The 20994-nt window shown below is 40.3% G+C and overlaps 1 protein-coding gene across 1 annotated transcript in view; it reads right to left on the reverse strand.

Annotated features, from left to right (window-relative positions):
• Positions 1 to 6136: 6136 nt before the first annotated feature.
• The window catches only part of gnas (GNAS complex locus), a 43937-nt gene continuing 29079 nt past the window's right edge, over positions 6137 to 20994 (reverse strand). Inside the window, exons 6-12 of the mRNA XM_047369541.1 lie at positions 20342 to 20396; positions 19001 to 19074; positions 18734 to 18792; positions 18525 to 18645; positions 15572 to 15702; positions 9429 to 9496; positions 6137 to 8117 (exon numbers count right to left, since the gene is read on the reverse strand). Of these exons, the coding sequence (XP_047225497.1) occupies positions 7971 to 8117; positions 9429 to 9496; positions 15572 to 15702; positions 18525 to 18645; positions 18734 to 18792; positions 19001 to 19074; positions 20342 to 20396 (655 nt within the window). The 3' untranslated portion in view covers positions 6137 to 7970. The remainder of the gene's footprint in view (positions 8118 to 9428; positions 9497 to 15571; positions 15703 to 18524; positions 18646 to 18733; positions 18793 to 19000; positions 19075 to 20341; positions 20397 to 20994) is intronic.

Genomic DNA, 20994 nt, shown 5'->3' on the forward strand with positions numbered 1-20994 from the left:
CTGAATCAACGAGTTAACTCTAAACACCTGCAAAAGATTCCTGAGGCCTTTAAAACTCCCAGCCTGGTTCATCACTCAAAACCCCAATCATGGGTAAGACTGCCGACCTGACTGCTGTCCAGATGGCCACTATTGACACCCTCAAGCAAGAGGGTAAGAGACAGAAAGAAATTTCTGAACGAATAGGCTGTTCCCAGAGTGCTGTATCAAGGCACCTCAGTGGGAAGTCTGTGGGAAGGAAAAAGTGTGGCAGAAAACGCTGCACAACCAGAAGAGGTGACCGGACCCTGAGGAAGATTGTGGAGAAGGGCCGATTCCAGACCTTGGGGGACCTGTGGATGCAGTGGACTGAGTCTGGAGTAGAAACATCCAGAGCCACCGTGCACAGGCGTGTGCAGGAAATGGGCTACAGGTGCTGCATTCCCCAGGTCAAGCCACTTTTGAACCAGAAACAGCGGCAGAAGCGCCTGACCTGGGCTACAGAGAAGCAGCACTGGACTGTTGCTCAGTGGTCCAAAGTACTTTTTTCGGATGAAAGCAAATTCTGCATGTCATTCAGAAATCAAGGTGCCAGAGTCTGGAGGAAGACTGGGGAGAAGGAAATGCCAAAATGCCAGAAGTCCAGTGTCAAGTATCCACAGTCAGTGATGGTCTGGGGCGCCGTGTCAGCTGCTGGTGTTGGTCCACTGTGTTTTATCAAGGGCAGGGTCAATGCAGCTAGCTATCAGGAGATTTTGGAGCACTTCATGCTTCCATCTGCTGAAAAGCTTTATGGAGATGAAGATTTCATTTTTCAGCACGACCTGGCACCTGCTCACAGTGCCAAAACCACTGGTAAATGGTTTACTGACCATGGTATCACTGTGCTCAATTGGCCTGCCAACTCTCCTGACCTGAACCCCATAGAGAATCTGTGGGATATTGTGAAGAGAACGTTGAGAGACTCAAGACCCAACACTCTGGATGAGCTAAAGGCCGCTATCGAAGCATCCTGGGCCTCCATAAGACCTCAGCAGTGCCACAGGCTGATTGCCTCCATGCCACGCCGCATTGAAGCAGTCATTTCTGCAAAAGGATTCCCGACCAAGTATTGAGTGCATAAATGTACATGATTATTTGAAGGTTGACGTTTTTTGTATTAAAAACACTTTTCTTTTGTTGGTCGGATGAAATATGCTAATTTTGTGAGATAGGAATTTTGGGTTTTCATGAGCTGTATGCCAAAATCATCCATAGTAAGACAATAAAAGACCTGAAATATTTCAGTTAGTGTGCAATGAATCTAAAATATATGAATGTTAAATTTTCATCATTACATTATGGAAAATAATGAACTTTATCACAGTATGCTAATATTTTGAGAAGGACCTGTAAAACCGAAATTTAGTAATCACAATGCAAATGTGTGGTTTCAGCTCAGAGATTATCCCCGTTAAATGTTGGATTTGGTTAAGAGGTCCAGTTGAGGCTTGTTGCTTCCACTGCGTTGATGTGCTGTATCTCACCTCGGTACTCCAGTCGCAATATTGCAGACAAGAGGGTTGCACAGCGCATAGTGAGGGGAGCTGAGAAGGTCACTGAAGTTTCCCTACCCTCTCTCTAGGATCTGTTTCAGAGGCAGCGTCGTAACAGGGCTCTGAAGATGGTCAGAGTCTCCTCACATTCTCCACATAAACTGCTGCCATCAGTAACATTAAGAACTGAACCACCAGACTGCTTCAACCTGTTAAATGCATCACTGTTCATATTACTTTACAGAATTTCACTTCATTTGTATCTTTTATCTATTTTGTTTTCTATATATTTAATCACTCCCAGTGATTGATCTATACTACAGAGAAATGCTCTCCTTCTATTGTATGCCATTTAGTTTAAAATGAATTGACAAACTGAGTCTGTGATGAGATTTCTTTCAGAAAAAAACAAAAAACATCTGCAGCATCCTTTCTTTTTTGGTTTAATAGCTGGGAGGTACAGTCTTGATATAGTTATAAGCAACTAGGAGTTTAATACAAACTCCTTCCGTGTAGTAGCACCCTTGGCCAAGGCTACACCAGCCACCACACTACCCCTACGCTCAGTTGTGTTTCCCTTTTTCGAAATCACATTGAATAAAAGCGTTAGCTCATTTTTTAATGTGAAAGGAAATACTTTTATCATTTAGAATCAAACATTCATATGTTCAGCAACTCTTCTGAACTGACACGCTCTAGGTAGAAGTACACACATCTTTTCACGTTTAAACTTAACATGCTGTTGCGTGTTTTACCTGGAGACATTACATTTTGACTTGAGTGTGTGAATACTAAGGTTAAGGGTCACAAAAACAGCCTTAAAGAAAAATTGTAAACTGCTAAATCGCATATAATTCTCAAATTCCCTTTGAGTAGCCATACCTTTAAAGCTTTAAAAGTATTAACTGCACTACTTTCAACAACATAATGTTGAGCTTAGGGCTCAAGTGACACTTGGAAAAGCAAGAATCAAACTGAAACACTAATTTTAATAATGTGCAACAAGAATCTTATTTAACTATACCGTAATATAGGGTTGGTCTGGACTCTATGTAACTGTGATTTACAGTGTCTTGTGAAAGTACTCGGCCCCCTTGAACTTTTCAACCTCTTGCCACATTTCAGGCTCAAACATAAAAATATAAAATTCTAAGTTTTTGTGAAGAATCAACAACAAGTGGGACACAATCATGAAGTGGAATGAAATTTATTGGATGTGTCAAACTTGTTTAACAAATAAAAAACTGAAAAGTGGGGCGTGCAATATTATTCGTCCCCCTTGCGTTAATACTTTGTAGCGCCACCCTTTGCTGCAATTACAGCTGCAAGTCTCTTGGGTTTTGTCTCTATCAGTTTTGCACATCGAGAGACTGAAATTCTTGCCCATTCTTCCTTGCAAAACAGCTGGAGCTCAGTGAGGTTGGATGGAGAGCGTTCGTAAACAGCAGTCTTCAGGTCTTTCCACAGATTCTCGATTGGATTCAGGTCTGGACTTTGACTTGGCCATTCCAACACCTGGATACGTTTATTTGTGAACCATTCCATTGTAGATTTGGCTTTATGTTTTGGATCATTGTCTTGTTGGAAGATAAATCTCCATCCCAGTCTCAGGTCTCTTGCAGACTCCAACAGGTTTTCTTCCAGAATGGTCCTGTATTTGGCCCCATCCATCTTCCCGTCAACTTTGACCATCTTTCCTGTCCCTGCTGATGAAAAGCAGGTCCAAACCATGATGCTGCCACCACCATGTTTGACAGTGGGGATGGTGTGTTCAGGGTGATGAGCTGTGTTGCTTTTACACTAAACATATCGTTTTGCATTGTGGCCAAACAGTTCGATTTTGGTTCATCTGACCAGAGCACCTTCTTCCACATGTTTGGTGTGTCTCCCAGGTGGCTTGTGGCAAACTTTAAATGAGACTTTTTATGGATATCTTTGAGAAATGGTTTTCTTCTTGCCACTCTCCCATAAAGGCCAGATTTGTGCAGTGTACGACTGATTGTTGTCCTATGGACAGACTCTCCCACCTCAGCTGTAGATCTCTGCAGTTCATCCAGAGTGATCATGGACCTCTTGGCTGCATCTCTGATCAGTCTTCTCCTTGTTCGAGATGAAAGTTTAGAGGGACGGCTGGGTCTTGGTAGATTTGCAGTGGTCTGATACTCCTTCCATTTCAATATGATTGCTTGTACAGTGCTCCTTGGGATGTTTAAAGCTTGGGAAATCTTTTTGTATCCAAATCCAGCTTTAAACGTCTCCACAACAGTATTTCGAACCTGCCTGGTGTGTTCCTTGGTCTTCATGATGCTCTCCGCGCTTTGAACAGAACCCTGAGACTATCACAGAGCAGGTGCATTTATACGGAGACTTGATTACACACAGGTGGATTCTATTTATCATCATCAGTCATTTGGGACAACATTGGATCATTCAGAGATCCTCACTGAACTTCTGGAGTGAGTTTGCTGCACTGAAAGTAAAGGGGCCGAATAATATTGCACGCCCACTTTTCAGTGTTTTGTTAAAAAAGTTTGACACATCCAATAAATTTCATTCTACTTCACGATTGTGTCCCACTTGTTGATTCTTCACAAAACATTATAATTTTATATCTTTATGTTTGAAGCCTGAAATGTGGCAAGAGGTTGGAAAGTTCAAGGGGGCCGAGTACTTTCGCAAGGCACTGTAAGTCTGACTATATGATTGAAATGCATTAGGAGCACATGGAGTTATTACAGAAGACCAATAAAAACTATTTTTAATACAGAAATATCAGCATAATGAATATGTGCACTTAATACTTTGTCAGGACACCAACATGAATTAATGCAGCGTGGCAAGGTGTTCAGGAAGCCCAGCTTGCTTTGATAGCGGAATTCAGCTCGTCTGCATTGCTGGCTCTGGTGTCCCTCAGATTCTCTCTGGGATTTACTGTAGGTCTGGCCAGTTTGCTGGTTATTAAGCCAGGGATTGGTACCTGTGGCAGTCTGAGTAGGGGCCAAAAACTGCAGGAAAATGAAAGTGGCTTCTTCACAAAGCTCGTCAGCAGGGGGAAGGGCTCTGAAACTTCCAGAAAGATGGCTGTGCTGACTTTGGACTTGATAAAAGTTAGTGGACCAAAATCAGCAGATCGCATGGTTCCCCAAATCATTAGTCTGTGGAAACTCCCCACTGGACCTCAAGAAACGAGGTCTCTGTGCCTCTAGACTTTCCTTCTAGACTCTGGGAGCTTGATTTCCAAATAAAATGCAACATTTACTTCTAATTGAAAATACAACTTTGGACCACTGAGCAACAGTCTTCTCACTCTTCTCAGCCCATTTAGGACGCTTGTGAAAAAGGGATGCAATAGCGGTGGCCCATGTCCTGCAAACGTTTGTGTGCGGTGGCTCAGAAAGCAGTGTCTCTAGCGGCAGTACCTGCCTTGTGAATTTAACCTTTATCTCTTGAATGGCCTTTTACAATCCTCTCAAAGCTGTCATCTCTGGTGCTTGTGGACCTTTATTCTACAACACTTTCCTTCCACTCAACTTTCCATGATTGAACTTCGGCACAGCGGTCAGAAGAGCTGTGGCTTACCCTGCTTGAGAAAGGTGTCAATTCAGCAGTCTTCCACCTGACTTTGTACGTCACAACATGACCATAGCATTTCTGTATTTAAAAAAATCCTTTTTTTTCTTTTATTGGTCTTATGCACTACAAAAACTTTCTGAGAAACTGAACTTTGGGGTTAAGCCATTATCATCAAAATGAACTGCAATAAATCATAGAAATAATTCAGTTTGTAATGAATCTATAAGCATTCGACTTCTTGAACTGATTCGGTGAAATAAATGAACTTTTCGATAATCTTGTCAATTTTTGAAGACCACCTGCAATTTGTGAAACCCTTTGCACCTCTCCAATAAAATAAATTCAAATATTTGTTGGAGTTGTGAAACATGTTACACAAGTTTATGCTGCTATGGTTCAAGAAAGTTTACACATGGACTCCACAGTGAAACCCTTTGTAATTAGTATAAGTTTGTCCTTTTTAAATGCAGTCGTATTTCCACAGTGTTTGTGCTCCACAACCTGAGGCCGTCCCGTCAGAAACACTTTGCAACCATGTTTGCTGAAATAAACAGACTCCGTTTCTGTATCTGAGGAGGAAATGTCGGGTCAACGAACAGGAAACTTGCCTTCCTTGGGCACAGATTTACAACATCCCTTCCCACTGATCAGAATTAAGGGAAAAGAGCAAAAACAAAATAAAAAAAAAACATCTTGTGTGAGAGCAGAGATTAGTGCTGTTGCCTGTACTTTTGTGTGTTCTTCTTGGTAACAGGCCTGTAGCTGTCTCCACCCAAAAAAAATCTATTTCTTAGAGCTCCTTGTTCATAGTTCTAACATGCACATTAAACAAAGATGAGGGCACAGATATACTAATACTGTACAGGCTGCCTCTTCTTTGCAAGAACAAACTAAATTGATTTATTTTCGTCACATTTTCTGGCTTTTTTTTTTGTGGTCTTTTTAAAGTACAAACATGGCTAACGTTTTGCATCTGTCACCTCCAGTGCATCCTTTGAAAAAATGGCTCTCTGCAGAAGAAGAAAAAACAAAAGAAACCTGAACACAACTTCAGTTGAAAGGATTTAACTTATAGCAATACGCACACTATCAAGTGTACAATTTGTCAAGGTTCATTTGATTCTAATAAAATACTTTTTTTTTTTTTAAAACCCATATACATTTCATATATTTATCTTTTTGGGGTATACGGATCCAAAAATAGACATTTAAATCATAATCGGAAAATAGTGGGGAGGTGGGAAGGAGAGAAAGAGGGGAGAAAGAAAAAAATACTACAAAAGCTACAAATGGTTTTTTCTGTCATTTCTGAGGAGGAAACGAGAAGACAGAGAGAGCAATTTAGGGAGGTACAGAAAGGGACGGGGTTTAAAGAAAGATGAGAAAAAGGCGAGGATGGAGGAGTCGGGAGGATTGGCCAAGCTATACAGCGCAGTATGACACCCACTTTAGCTCATTACACACGTACAGTCGTGATCAAGGCACAGGGATCTTCTAAAAGTTAATTCTTTTTTTTTCTTCAATAAAGTTGTACAAAATAATACATTTTACAGTCTGTACAAGAATAATAGTTCAGCAGTAAAGTAAAGACATACGTAGGAAGAAGCAGGAGGTCAGGGTCAGGAATGATAGGAGAGGAATGGCAGGGTGGGGGCGGGCGGGTCGTTTAACCACATGAATACAAAAAAAAAAGGGCCAAGAATGAGGGGGGGGGTCTGGTTGCTGTCTTCTTTTTCAAAGTTCTGGTTTGTAACATCTCATTTTCACTTAAAGACACTGAGGAAAGTTCAGACGGGAAGAGGTGGAGAGCAAGAAAGGGGAGAAAATAAAGGTGGGGTTGAAGATGGAGAGTAGGCAAAACAGATAAAGAATGAGCGCACAGGGCACAATGGCACAAAGTCTACACAGACAAAAACAGCTGTGGAGACAGTAAAACAGGATGAGAGTTCTTGTTAATTTATACGATACTGTACTGTTGGAGGATGCAGTTTTGTCCTCTTTGATTCCACAAAAGTTGGCTTTTTTTTTCTTTTAAATTTTATGTGTTCTCCTTAGTTTGGCTCCTCTGCCAATGAGGCAAAACGGCTCCGAAGGAGTCCATGAGCGGCAACACCCCTGAAGGTCTGTTTGAGTCTGAACTCGATCCGGTTAAATCTCACTCAGGATGAGTCAGCTGAGACCTCAGCAAGCCGAGCAGCTTGTGAACAGAGCGGAGGACCCACCTTCCTGGGGCTTGCTGTCCAGGAGAAAGCAGAATTGACACACTGGATTCAAAGATGTTCGTGAAGACAGGAAGGTTTGGTGTACACAATTCAAGTTAAGTCCTGAGCACAGTGCTTGTGTGTTGTTTTTTTTTATTTATTCCATTTTGTTTTCCTTTTTATTTATTAGATGCCGTGTTCTGCTCATCTATGGTGGCACATGTATTCTCTATTTGCAGTAATTCAACAGTTTTGCACTGACATTTTTAGCTCTCTTGGTTTTTATCAACACAGATGTAAAAAACTCTCTAAGCTGGGAAACTCAGTCCGGACTGGGCCCTTCTCAGCAGGGTGATGGAGGACAATACTTGACGTCAGAAAGGTGAGGAGCTTGGAATATGGCTGAAGCTGGAGATTTGAGTCTTTATTTTAATTCTCTTTTAATCCCTTGAAACCCCTTCATCAAATCCCACATCACATGGGGACATTGCATCAGGGGTAGCTCTGGGTTTTGGGTGCGTTTACTGCAGAGGTGTGTGTGTGTGTGTGTGTACTTTGGCCTTATTTTTTTTTGCTGCAGGCACTAACACACATCCGTGGAAGAGGGGAGTTCAGAGACCCAGTGTTCAGTGTCTTTTGCTGTAGTCCGATCTTTTTCAAGAGTATGTTTTTGGCGTTCCCATCACAACAGCTCGTACTGCCGCAAGTGCATCCGCTGGATGATGTCTCGACAGTCGTTGAAGACCCTGCGGATGTTTTCTGTGTCGACTGCGCAGGTGAAGTGGGGGTAACAGTAGTGCCTCCCATCCGCGCTTGCTGTGCTGATCCTCTGTAGAAGGTGCAGAAAAAATAATGATACATACAAATTAGTTGACCTCTCTTTCTACGCGAGCAATGCCTATTTCATATTTTTAAAGTGTAAATAAAGCAGGTGCATCAAAGAAAGATGGGTCCACAGCAGCAATTAGAAAAAAAACCTCCTGCACAGTGGAGGTTCTTGCATGAATGCTGCTCTGGTAGAGCCCCTCTCTCCATTTATTATGAAACCTCTCCATCACAGACCTTTATTTCAGTGATTGGAGCTTATATCAAATAGAAAGTGTTGCAAGTATCTGACCAACCACAACTAGATGAGGTGCATCCACAATGTGCGACACATAACTCTTAGTCAATTAAATTAGCATCATAACATCGATTTAGGGCTGAAACAATCGGATTAATCGTGATTAATCGATTATTGAAATAATAGTCAACTTTTTTAGTAAAGGAATAATTGTTAACTGGAGTATACTCACTGTAAAACATACCATTTAATAAGAGAACAGCTCACTCAGAGCAGTAATTAAACAAAAACCGTGCAAAAAAATAGAGACATTTTGCATTTAAGATGAAAAACCTTTTTCGTCTGTAAATATGCTCTATCCAGAACTTAAAGTAGCATAGTTTCTGCTTCACTTGGTTCAAATTCTGTAACAAATATCCTATTAAGAACCTATTACTCTCTGATTATTAATCAATTAGTCGAAAAAAAAATAGTTGACACAATCAATTGGCCAAACTATCATGAGTTGCAGCCCTACATTGATTTATTCCATTAATTCAATTTAAAAAATAAAATTCATACAACATATTGATGATCAACACAAAGAGCATTTATTTCTGTTAATTTGATGATAACAGCTTATGAAAACCCCAAATTCAGTATTTTTTTTTTTTTTTAGAAAGTTTGAATTTTGCATAAGACCAACAAAAGCAAACCAGCAAATTCCTTGTACATGTGACACTCTACTTGGCAATAAAGTTATTTCTGATTCTGAAAAAAAGGATTTTCAGCACAGAAATCTCATGTTTTGGCATTTGGTAAATGCCTGAATTATATCAGTGTGTGATAAATGTACATAAATGTAGTATGTAGTTTTATCACATAATACATTATGTGATGAGAGTGTCACTTTTCATATAGGATTTACTCATGAAGCTGCAGTATCATGTCCTAACATGTATATAACTCAATTACTGCTTTTTGTATATGCTGGATGTAATATTTCTGCTTATAAACTAGATTGAAACACTAATGGTCTTCAAGAAGGGAGTTTATATTTCAATGTGGCTGCCTTGTGAGTTATGCTGACAAACTTACCAGGAACTCATCTCTTATGAAGTACTTTGCTCTTGTAACACGAGGATCTTCTCCAAGTTCTGGTGTCGCTGTCAGACAAAAGAGAAAAAACAGATCATCTGAGGAACGAGTGAGTTTGAAACTTCAGGGGATTAGGGGTGTGCACCACAGTGTGACAAACATGTGTCAAAGGCAAAACGTCTTCGATGTAATAAAGGTTTTCATTAAATGTTAGCCTGAAAACCAGCCTTGCTTAATCAGACAGTGACTTGAGACACTTACAAGCTCTCGACAATTTCATCCATGCAAAATTCTTTACTTTCCAGACTCAAGTTTCTACATTTTACGACGGTTTGTAAAAACTTACTGACAAGCGCGAACAACACATTTACCTACTTGGTTTTAATTGGTTCTAATGTTGCCGTGTAATTATCCACTATTTTACTTTGCTTTCAAATTTTATAACGCTTAAGCCTAAACTACATTTTCCTTCTCCAAATTAAGGTACAGCTTCTGATCTATGATACCTCTTTGTTTGCATATACAGGTCCTTCTCAAAATATTAGCATATTGTGATAAAGTTCATTATTTTCCATTATGTCATGATGAAAATTTAACATTCATATATTTTAGATTCATTGCACACTAACTGAAATATTTCAGGTCTTTTATTGTCTTAATACGGATGATTTTGGCATACAGCTCATGAAAACCCAAAATTCCTATCTCACAAAATTAGCATATTTCATCCGACCAATAAAAGAAAAGTGTTTTTAATACAAAAAACGTCAACCTTCAAATAATAATGTACAGTTATGCACTCAATACTTGGTCGGGAATCCTTTGGCAGAAATGACTGCTTCAATGCGGCGTGGCATGGAGGCAATCAGCCTGTGGCACTGTTGAGGTCTTATGGAGGCCCAGGATGCTTCGATAGCGGCCTTTAGCTCATCCAGAGTGTTGGGTCTTGAGTCTCTCAACGTTCTCTTCACAATATCCCACAGATTCTCTATGGGGTTCAGGTCAGGAGAGTTGGCAGGCCAATTGAGCACAGTGATACCATGGTCAGTAAACCATTTACCAGTGGTTTTGGCACTGTGAGCAGGTGCCAGGTCGTGCTGAAAAATGAAATCTTCATCTCCATAAAGCTTTTCAGCAGATGGAAGCATGAAGTGCTCCAAAATCTCCTGATAGCTAGCTGCATTGACCCTGCCCTTGATAAAACACAGTGGACCAACACCAGCAGCTGACACGGCACCCCAGACCATCACTGACTGTGGGTACTTGACACTGGACTTCTGGCATTTTGGCATTTCCTTCTCCCCAGTCTTCCTCCAGACTCTGGCACCTTGATTTCCGAATGACATGCAGAATTTGCTTTCATCCGAAAAAAGTACTTTGGACCACTGAGCAACAGTCCAGTGCTGCTTCTCTGTAGCCCAGGTCAGGCGCTTCTGCCGCTGTTTCTGGTTCAAAAGTGGCTTGACCTGGGGAATGCGGCACCTGTAGCCCATTTCCTGCACACGCCTGTGCACGGTGGCTCTGGATGTTTCTACTCCAGACTCAGTCCACTGCTTCCGCAGGTCCCCCAAGGTCTGGAATCGGCCCTTCTCCACAATCTTCCTCAGGGTCTGGTCACCTCTTCTCGTTGTGCAGCGTTTTCTGCCACACTTTTTCCTTCCCACAGACTTCCCACTGAGGTGCCTTGATACAGCACTCTGGGAACAGCCTATTCGTTCAGTAATTTCTTTCTGTGTCTTACCCTCTTGCTTGAGGGTGTCAATAGTGGCCTTCTGGACAGCAGTCAGGTCGGCAGTCTTACCCATGATTGGGGTTTTGAGTGATGAACCAGGCTGGGAGTTTTAAAGGCCTCAGGAATCTTTTGCAGGTGTTTAGAGTTAACTCGTTGATTCAGATGATTAGGTTCATAGCTCGTTTAGAGACCCTTTTAATGATGTGCTAATTTTGTGAGATAGGAATTTTGGGTTTTCATGAGCTGTATGCCAAAATCATCCGTATTAAGACAATAAAAGACCTGAAATATTTCAGTTAGTGTGCAATGAATCTAAAATATATGAATGTTAAATTTTCATCATGACATTATGGAAAATAATGAACTTTATCACAATATGCTAATATTTTGAGAAGGACCTGTATTTACAAAATAGGAGTATCAGTGTTTTGGCATCTAAAATCAGACCCAGTTTAAAACCCAGATCCTTGGAGGATCTAGTTGCCAAAAAGAGAAGTGATATGGTCCTGGTTTCATTTTTAATAAGTGTTTATTCATCTGCTGGTTCTGTTAGTTATTTAAGTAAATAAAATGATTGAATTGGACTAGAGCTGAAGTTGTGATTTAGCAAATCAAATATAAATTATTTCAATAAATAAAAAAATTCAAAATACTTTATTAATCCCAAAGGGAAATTAAATGTTGTTATAGCTCATATTATGAAGGTTTCCTCAAAGAGTCGTTGTAGATGCTGATGGCTGTGGGCAGGAAGGATCTCCTGTAGCGCTCCGTCTTACAGCAGATCTGAAGAAGCCTCTGACTGAAGACACTCTGTTGTTGTAGGACAGTCTCATGAAGAGGATGCTCAGGGTTCTCCATAATGTTCTTCATTTTATGAAGAATCCTTCTTTCCACAATGATCTCCAGAGGTTCCAGAGGAGTCCGTGGCTCTGATGCTGCTTCCCCAGCAGATGATGGTAGAAGAGATCACACTTTCCACAACAGACTTATAGAAGAAATGCAGCATCTTGCTGCAAACACCAAAGGACCTAAGCTTCCTCAAGAAGTACAGTCTGCTCTGTTCCTTCTTGTAGATGGCTTCACAGTTGCATCTCCACTCTAGTCTGTTGTCCAGGTGAACACCGAGGTATTTATACTCCTCCACCACCTCCACTTCTTCTCCCATGATAGAAATAGTTTTTGACTTATTCCTGTTTCTCTTAAAATCTACAATCATCTCCTTTGTTTTAGTCACGTTCAAAATGAGATGATTGTTTCCACACCGTGCCACAAAGCGGTCCACCACCTTCCTGTACTCAGCTTCTTGTCCATCTCTGATCCACCCCACAACTGCAGAATCATCCGAGTATTTCTGCAGGTAACAGGAGTCTGTCTTGTACTGGAAGTCTGAGGTGTACACAGTGAAAAGGAATGGTGAGAGTACAGTCCCCTGTGGTGCTCCTGTGCTGCTGACTACCTGGTTAGACTCACAACCCTTCAGTCTCATAAACTGTGGTCTGTTTGTCAGGTAGTCTTTGATCCAGGAGATTGTTGAGGCCTCCACCTGAGTCTTCTGGAGTTTCTGATGAAGCAAATCAGGTTGGATTGTATTAAATGCACTGGAGAAATCAAAGAACATGATCCTCACAGTGCTGCTGGCTTTGTCCAGATGACAGTGGGTTTGTTGAAGCAGGTGTTTGATGGCATCTTCAACTCCAATTCCACAGCGATAAACAAACTGAAGGGTGTCCTGATGGTTTACTGTTTGCTTACTCAGGTGGGCCAACAGGAGTCTCTCTAGGACCTTCATGATGTGAGATGTCAGGACAACAGGTCTACAGTCATTGAGGACTGATGGGTGAGTGTTCTTTGGTACCGGAACAAAACAGGAGATCTTCCACAACACCGGAACCTTCTTCTGGGCCAGGCTAAGGTTGAAGAGGTGCTGCAGAATCCCACAGAGCTGCTCTGCACAGGCCTTCAGGACTCTAGGGCTGACATGATCTGGACCTGCAGCCTTATTCCTATTCAGTCTCTCCAGTTGTCTCTTCACCTGACTTCTTGAGACACACAGGTGGAAGGGGAAAGCAAAGGAAGCATCAGCATCTTCTGATATGGTTGATGGCAAACATGTAGAAGGGTCTAGGGCTGAGGTGGAAGATAAAAAATGTGAGGTGTTACTGGACAGCTGTGGGTCCTGTGGGTCAAAGGAGGGTGGGATGTCTGTTTGGCTGTGAGCAGGAGAGGAGGATGCTGAGCTTGTTTCTGAACTGAACCTATTGAAGAATGTGTTCAGTTCATTGGCTCTATCCAGACCTCCATTGGTCCGATCATCCTTCTGCTTGAAGCCTGTGATCTTCTTCATCCCTGTCCACACATCTCTGATGTTGTTTTGCTGGAGCTTGCTCTCCAGCTTCTTCTTGTACACCTCCTTGCTGTCTCTTATCCAGCAACTTTAAGTTGCTTTTTATAGCCCTCAATAATTCCCCGTCTCACACTCTGAAGGCTCTGTTTTTTTCTAGTTAAGCAGGTCCTTCAGGTCACTGGTGATCCAGGGTTTGTTATTGGGGAAGCATCTAACTGTTCTGGTGGGGATGATGTTATCCACACAGAAGTATATATAGTCGGTTACACACTCAGTCATGGCATTGATGTCCTCTCCATGTGGCTGGCACAGTGTGTCCCAGTCTGTAGCCTCAAATCAACCTTACAGAGCTTCTTCAGCTTCCTGTGACCATTTTCTCCGAGTCCTCTTTATTACAGGCTGCCTCTGAACAAGTGGCTTATATTTCGAGCAGAGTAAAACAAGATTGTGACCTGATTTGGTTAAAGGAGGTCTTGCTTGTATGAGTCTTTGACATTTGCATAAAACAAATCAAACGTTCTGTGTTCTCTGGTAGAGCAGCTGACAAACTGTTGAAACGTTGGAAATGTAGCAGAGTGAAGCATGGTTAAAATCACCAGAAATTGCCACAAATGCATGTTGAGTCTTTAGCTTAGCAACAACTGAGCTGATGGCATCACATGCAGTGTCGGCAATAGCTAAAGGTGGAATGTAAACCGTTGCCAAAATAACACTGGTGAACTCTCTGAGTAAATAATGTGGACGAAAACTTACTGCTAACAGTTCAATATCTGGACTGCAGAGACGACACTTCTCAGTAACATGTCCTGGATTACAACATCTGTTGTTCACAAGTACTGCCAGTCCACCTCCTTTACATTTGCCGCTCCTCTTTAAATCTCTGTCTGCTTGTATGGTTAAAAAGCCCGGCAGAGAGACACTGGAGTCGGGGATATGATACTGCAGCCATGTCTCACTGAAACATATAACATTGCATTCCGGATACTCTGGCTGGGTCCTTTGTAGGGCTTGGAGTTCATCCAACTTGTTTCCCAACAATCCCACATAGCCCATCATAATTGATAGGAGAGATGGTTTGAACTTCTTCCTTCTTTCTCTTCTCTTAGCTCCTGCTGTGCCTCCACAGTGTCTCCTTTTCAACTCATCAGGGATTTGGGGTTGTAGTTGAAGTATTTTTTTGTTAGCTTTTGAGATAATAACCAGCTGCCACTGGTTGTAAAAAAACAACCCCGTTTCCATGGTGACGCATCATAACAGATGCCCAAAAGTAAAAATGTATCAGCAAAAATCCCTCTAGCTGCACAGCATAAGATACCGGACAGGACAATTGTGCAAAAAAAAAAATAATAATAATAAATCGACTTTTATCCACCATAAGAGGAACTCGAGCTCTTAAAAAGAATCAATCAGAATGAAAAGTAACAGAGCCGCTCCAACCTTCCACCAGCTTGAGCGTGGCAATTCTAGAGTACAGAATGTATGTAGAAGACATTCACAAATAAATCCACACAAAGTACACATTCATCCATTTTCATATTTCTGACTTTCAGATAACAGAATGAAAAAATAAAAGCTTGAAACAAAAAGTATTTTTCCATACTCAGTTTTCATTTATCATGAGTTCTCCCAAACTGATAAAAACAAATTCCAACTTTTCCAGGCCTTTTAAAGCTGCAAAAGGAAAGCTGAAATGTATGCTTTGCAGGATCAGTATGGATCCACATTAAGCTTTCTTTATGCTATCTTTACTTTTCTTCCTGATAAACATTCATACTTGCATTTAAAGCTTGAAACTCATTCCAAAAAAATGAATTAATCAGTTTTTTTCAAAAAAAAAAAAAAAAAGCTCCAAATTACCTCAGTGCCTGTTTAACAGTTTAAACTATCATGTCAGACATGCAACAACAGGTGTACATTAATGAATGAAACCAGTATTCAGAAGAGAGAAAACTGGGTTTATGCAATTAGCAAAATAAAAAAAGTGAAACTTTCTTTTCTTTACATTTTATTGAAGTGTCATACTAAGGGCTGCAGGAAGATAGTGTCTGCATGTTTCTGACCACTCACCATCATCAGGCGTGGTGTAGCGAGCAAATTCAGGGAAGTATTCCTCGATTTTAGATTTCCCTGCTAGTACTTTCTCTGCAAGCAGGTCCTGTTTATTTAAGAACAAAATGACAGAAATGGTCCGCAGCCACCTGAAACAAAAACAACAAAAAGCTCTTAAACAGAACCCAAGCATTCGACCGGAGTTCTACACAGTTTCCATTTTAAAATTCACAACTTTTCCAGACTGAAATTTAAAGCTTTTTCCATGTAATTTTTCTTATCTGTAAGACAACATTTCCGGCATATCTTTCAATATAGTCCATACACATTCAGGGTATTAATCACTGGGTTCAAGTCTAGTTCAAGATTAGCTGATGGATTCCTGAATACTGAACCTGAGAAAGATATGAGGGCCAAAATGGGGCTGCATAGTCAAAGACTTCGAATCACATACAGTAGCTTTACAATCATTTATATTTTGCCCATATCATCATTTTCAGGCACATTTTCTAACTCCAAGCTGGATAAACCTGATGCTTAAAGTATTTAAGCCTAGCAGGTGATGTGTTTCTGTGTAATGAGGGAGACTGTGGCATACCAAGATCAACACCCTATATCAAGGTGTGTATAATTATCATACAGCTTCTTTTCTTCAGGCAATATGGACAGAAATGGAGATTTAACCGACTCTGAAAAGAACAATCAAACTTTTTGTTGCAAATACTGGACTGGGCCAACAAATATCTGAAGACAGATTTTTCAAAAGTTTCGTGGACTGATGAAATGAGTGACTCTTGACGGGCCCATGGCTGGATAAGCAAAAGGCACAGAGCTTCACTTTAAGTCTTCACTTCAGTCAGTGAAGTGGAGGTGGGGTACTGGTATAGGCTGGTATTATTAAAGATGAGCTGGTTGGACCTTTTCAGGTTGAAGATAGGCCCAAAATCAACTCTCAAACCTATTGCCAGTTTTTAGAAGAGACATTCTTCAAGGAGTGATGCAGAAAGAAATCTGCATCTTTCAAAAAGACAATGATTTTTATGCAGGACAATGCTCCATCACATCCAAGTAGTCCTCTGCATGGCTGGGGAGTAAAGGCGCTAAAGTTAAAAAACTCATGACATCCTCACCTGACCTGAAAGAACGTGTGGGCAGTTTTTAAACGGGAGATTTAAAGTGAAGGAAAACAGTACACCTCTTTGAAATGTGTTTTTTTCCGCTTAGTTGCGTAATAATTCTGCACAATAATATTTGCCTAATAATTAAGTTAATAATAAATTATTAGGCAAATTATTTCCTATTTCTTAAGAAAGCCAAAACCTCACTTTCTTAAACATTCCTGTTTGAGGTTTACTAACATTTTGGATTAACCGAGAGCTCTGCAGATGGCAAATAAAAATAATCCAGAAAAATAAGACTTGCCTAATAATTGTGCACACAGCGTACAGTGACACTCCAACCCTTGTTGAAATGCAGTTTTTTTATGCAAACAGTTGAGACCCTGATAAATCATTCCCTGACTTTGTCCACCTCTAGTGTGGCATATTTCCTGCACAATTCAACTGAAAATCTGTTAGACATTGAAAAAAGAAAGAAAATACAACAGACCAACCTTGTTGCGTAAGTTTGATCAACTCATACTTTCCACCACTTTTTGATCCAATTTCAGCATTCTGCTTTTCTTGCTCCAAGCCTGTTAGCATGCTATATCTTCTCACCCCAAAATCTCTCAGACTGTAAGAACATCTCTTATCCAGAGCCCTCTTCAAGTGACCGCCACAGGTTCTCTGTTAGATTCAGTTCTGAACTCTGGCTCGGATATTTCAAAACGTTAATTTTCCTCTCATGATATTTTAGGCAGAACTGTTTAGAATTTCGTTCACCTAGACAAAAGCCCTGGTTCCACCTGAAATAAGTCCACAGCATGATGCTGCGTCCACCGCGTTTCACTGTATGTTTGGTGCTCTTTTGGTGATGCAGATGGCTTCGTTAGAAACATACCTTTTGGAACTGTGGCCCAAAAGGCCTAGTCTGATTTCATCAGACGATACATTCTTTAAAAAGGTTTTGAGGATTTTAGCCAGGCTTAGATGTTGCCTTTGGAAGGAAATGATTATGCCTTGCCTAGTTCCTACTCAAAACATACGAAGAATAAAGGTTCTCTGTTTTTTTGTACCTTTCCCATGACTGATACCTTTGTCTAATGGGTTTCTTTGCAACATATGAACTTTACTTCAGGTTAATCTGATTCCCTTTAACTGAAGGCAAGTGTAAACTAAAGAAAAATTAAACCTATCCCAAAAAATGCCTCACCTAAATATTAGTCCAAGAGTGTGCATATTCATGCAACCAGGTTATTTCAATTTACATATTTGTTTGCTTTTAACTTGAATGGTAAAGGATATAGGTCACATTGAAAGGTTGAAAAGTCTGGAAATAATTTGTATTGGTCTCAGTTTGTTACCTCACAAAAACCTGCCACTTTAACAAGTGTGTGTATACTTTTAAAAGCCACTGTAGACCCAAGGTCTCTCTCCTGAACATGCAAGCAACCACCAATAGGAGTAGCATGGGGCTTCTGTTTAAATGCCTTTAAAAAAACTCAATGAAAATGAATATGGAAACACACACCTGACCTGAATAAACGACATCTGCAGAACTTGACGGCATGCTGAGAAGGTAATGCAATCATCAGGTGTTCTACAGCCAAGACGCATCTAATACATGAAGGACTGTGGGGCCTGAGGACCAGGGCTGAGAAGCACTGGTTTAAATATTTCACTAAGGTTGTGTTGAAAACTGTGCACAAGCCCTGTGATCCTAGATGGCTTTCATGGTTCCTTTCTGGCTTTAATAAAAAAAAAAAAGCTTTGTCACACATCTCTAAGTCTTGTTCACTGTCATGTTGCCCTTCAACGTGCATGTTAGGTACTGGTAGGACCATTAGCATCCATCTAGTATCTCCATTCACCTATTGTTCCAGATGTTCTTGAAGAGGTTGAGGGCCTCCTGTAGTCGATTGGTCTGATTGTCCTCTCTGATCACCATGTTGTAACTGCTACTGGCCACCACAAAGATGATGGCCGTCACATCTGTGGATAAAAAGAAAGAAACAGTTAAATCATACATGCAATGATAAGATAATAAAGTGTGCCGAGAGGAAGAAGGAACAGATTTTACCATTAAAGCACTGAATCCATTTCCTGCGTTCGTCTCTCTGACCTCCAACATCGAACATACTGTAAAGATGAAACAACATTAAATGCCTAAAATTACTTTAATACATGAAATGACTTAAATGCAAGTGCAACACTGCCATCATATGGAGAAATTAGTCTCACAATTTATGTATTGATTTTTCTTTGTGTTTATATCCTGTTGCTCACCATGATCCTGAATGAAAGTCTTTCATGAGATAAATCTACACCCTCTTTTGCTTTTACTTACTGGAAATTGACCTTGTCTACTTGGAACCTCGTCTCAAAGATTCCTGAAGTCAAAACTCTGCACCGAAGCAAATCCTGGAAAAAACAAACATTAAAAAGCCTGTCAGGGACGTTGTTATAATGTAGATTATTCCTTTGGACAACCAGATTTTCAGTGTTAAGCCTTAACGTTACATTAACAGGCTTTTATAAAACTGGAAAACAGGCCAAAAAAAAATCTTCAACAGAACAATGATTTACAGTATGGCCTTAATGATCAAGCCGCATCTTATATTAAGGACCTGATTGTTCCATATGTTCACAACAGAGCACCTCGCTCCCAGACTGCAGGTTTACTGGTGGTTCCTAGAGTCTATAGGTAGAATGGGACACAGATCCTTTAGTTATCAGGCTCCTCTCCTGTGGAACCAGCTCCCAGTTTTAGTCCGTGAGGGAGATACTGTGTCTACTTTTAAGGCTAGGCTTAAAACTTTCCTTTTTAATAAAGCTTACAGTTAGAGTGGCTTAGGTTATCTTGAGCTATCTCTGTTGGTTTAGGCAGCTCGAGGACATAATGGCCATTTTCCCTCACTCTGCTACATTCTCCTACTACTCTCCATTTATACATTATTGGTTATCATTGCTGAAATTAACTTGATGTTCCATCTTTAGTTCCTCTCTCAATAGAAGTTACACATAGCCTGGCGTTTCTGTGTTTGGCCGTGACACCTTCCTGGGAATGGAGGCTGGAGGAGGAGCTATTCCTGCCAATGTCTTCATGTTCTCCTTCTATAGAAAATATAATGTTGCCATGTTTACTCTTTCTTGAACATAGAAAGTACTCCTTGACCAGTGCTTCTGTGTTTTTAAGTGTTTGCTTTGTCCTCTCCAACCCACAGTTGGTCACAGTTGATGACCACTCACACTGAGCCTTGTTCTGTTTAAGGTGTCTTCCTGTTTAAAGGGAGTTATTCCTTTCCATTGTCATCTCATGCATGCCAAGTATGAGTCAACTGTCTAACAGTCAACTGTCACCACATGCTCACTTAGGAGGAGGGCTTGCTGCAAACCCAGTGAATCTATGCAATCGACTGTATTATAACTAGGATCAAATTGGACTCTATGTAATTGAACATGAATCTGCCTCTATGACTGGGGGATCTAATACATGTCTGTATATAAACTGGATAAGATGTCTGGTAAAGTGCCTTGAAATGTAATTTGTTAAATGGTGCTATATAAATAAACTCAACTGAGACCAATGTGAATTGCTCAGCAGTAAAACTATATTTGTTTTAAAAATATGGATCACAATATAAAAAACCCTCTTATCTTCATTTACCTTAAAGTGTTAATAACCTACCTGATCCGTTGGAGTGTAGTCATTCTGTTTCACAATGTCGATCTTGTCTAGAAAGCTGAACAGAAGGTGAGGAAAAATATATTTATTCATACAGCACAAAAACAAATACTGTACACATGTCGACTTAAAAGTTTAGAGTTGGAGAGCAACCTGTGGAAATTTGATACCTGATTAATCTAGTTTTAAATAAGTTTGGATGTTCTAACTCAGATTTTCAAATATGATAATGAACTATTAGATACATGAGTTAAACCCTCCTGGGTGCCTTGCCATTTTTGTGTTTGTTTTTTAAATCTTTTTTTGGCTATACTGATTGCATTACATTTTTAAGTAGGTTAGGTCACCAATTTTGGATATCCATTTCATTATTGTATTTATTTCCTAAAGTCTATAATTTTCCTTATAAACTAAATAGATCAATCAAAGTCCACTGTGCACTTTTTGTACCATTAATTCGGATTCAAAATGCATGTTTAATTTAGTAATAAAACACCTTGATTGCTGTTAACTTCTTTGTACTCCTTTGTCCTAACAACCCTTCAAAAGTTAGTGTTTTATTTTTTTCACTAGGTGAAGATACTTTTTATGTACTATAGTTCTACCGATTTCGATATACAAGATAAAAATAAAAGGAAACAAAAGCACACAGAACC

Source organism: Girardinichthys multiradiatus, chromosome 1, assembly GCF_021462225.1.
Source record: "Girardinichthys multiradiatus isolate DD_20200921_A chromosome 1, DD_fGirMul_XY1, whole genome shotgun sequence".
Classification (NCBI taxonomy): Eukaryota; Metazoa; Chordata; class Actinopteri; order Cyprinodontiformes; family Goodeidae; genus Girardinichthys; species Girardinichthys multiradiatus.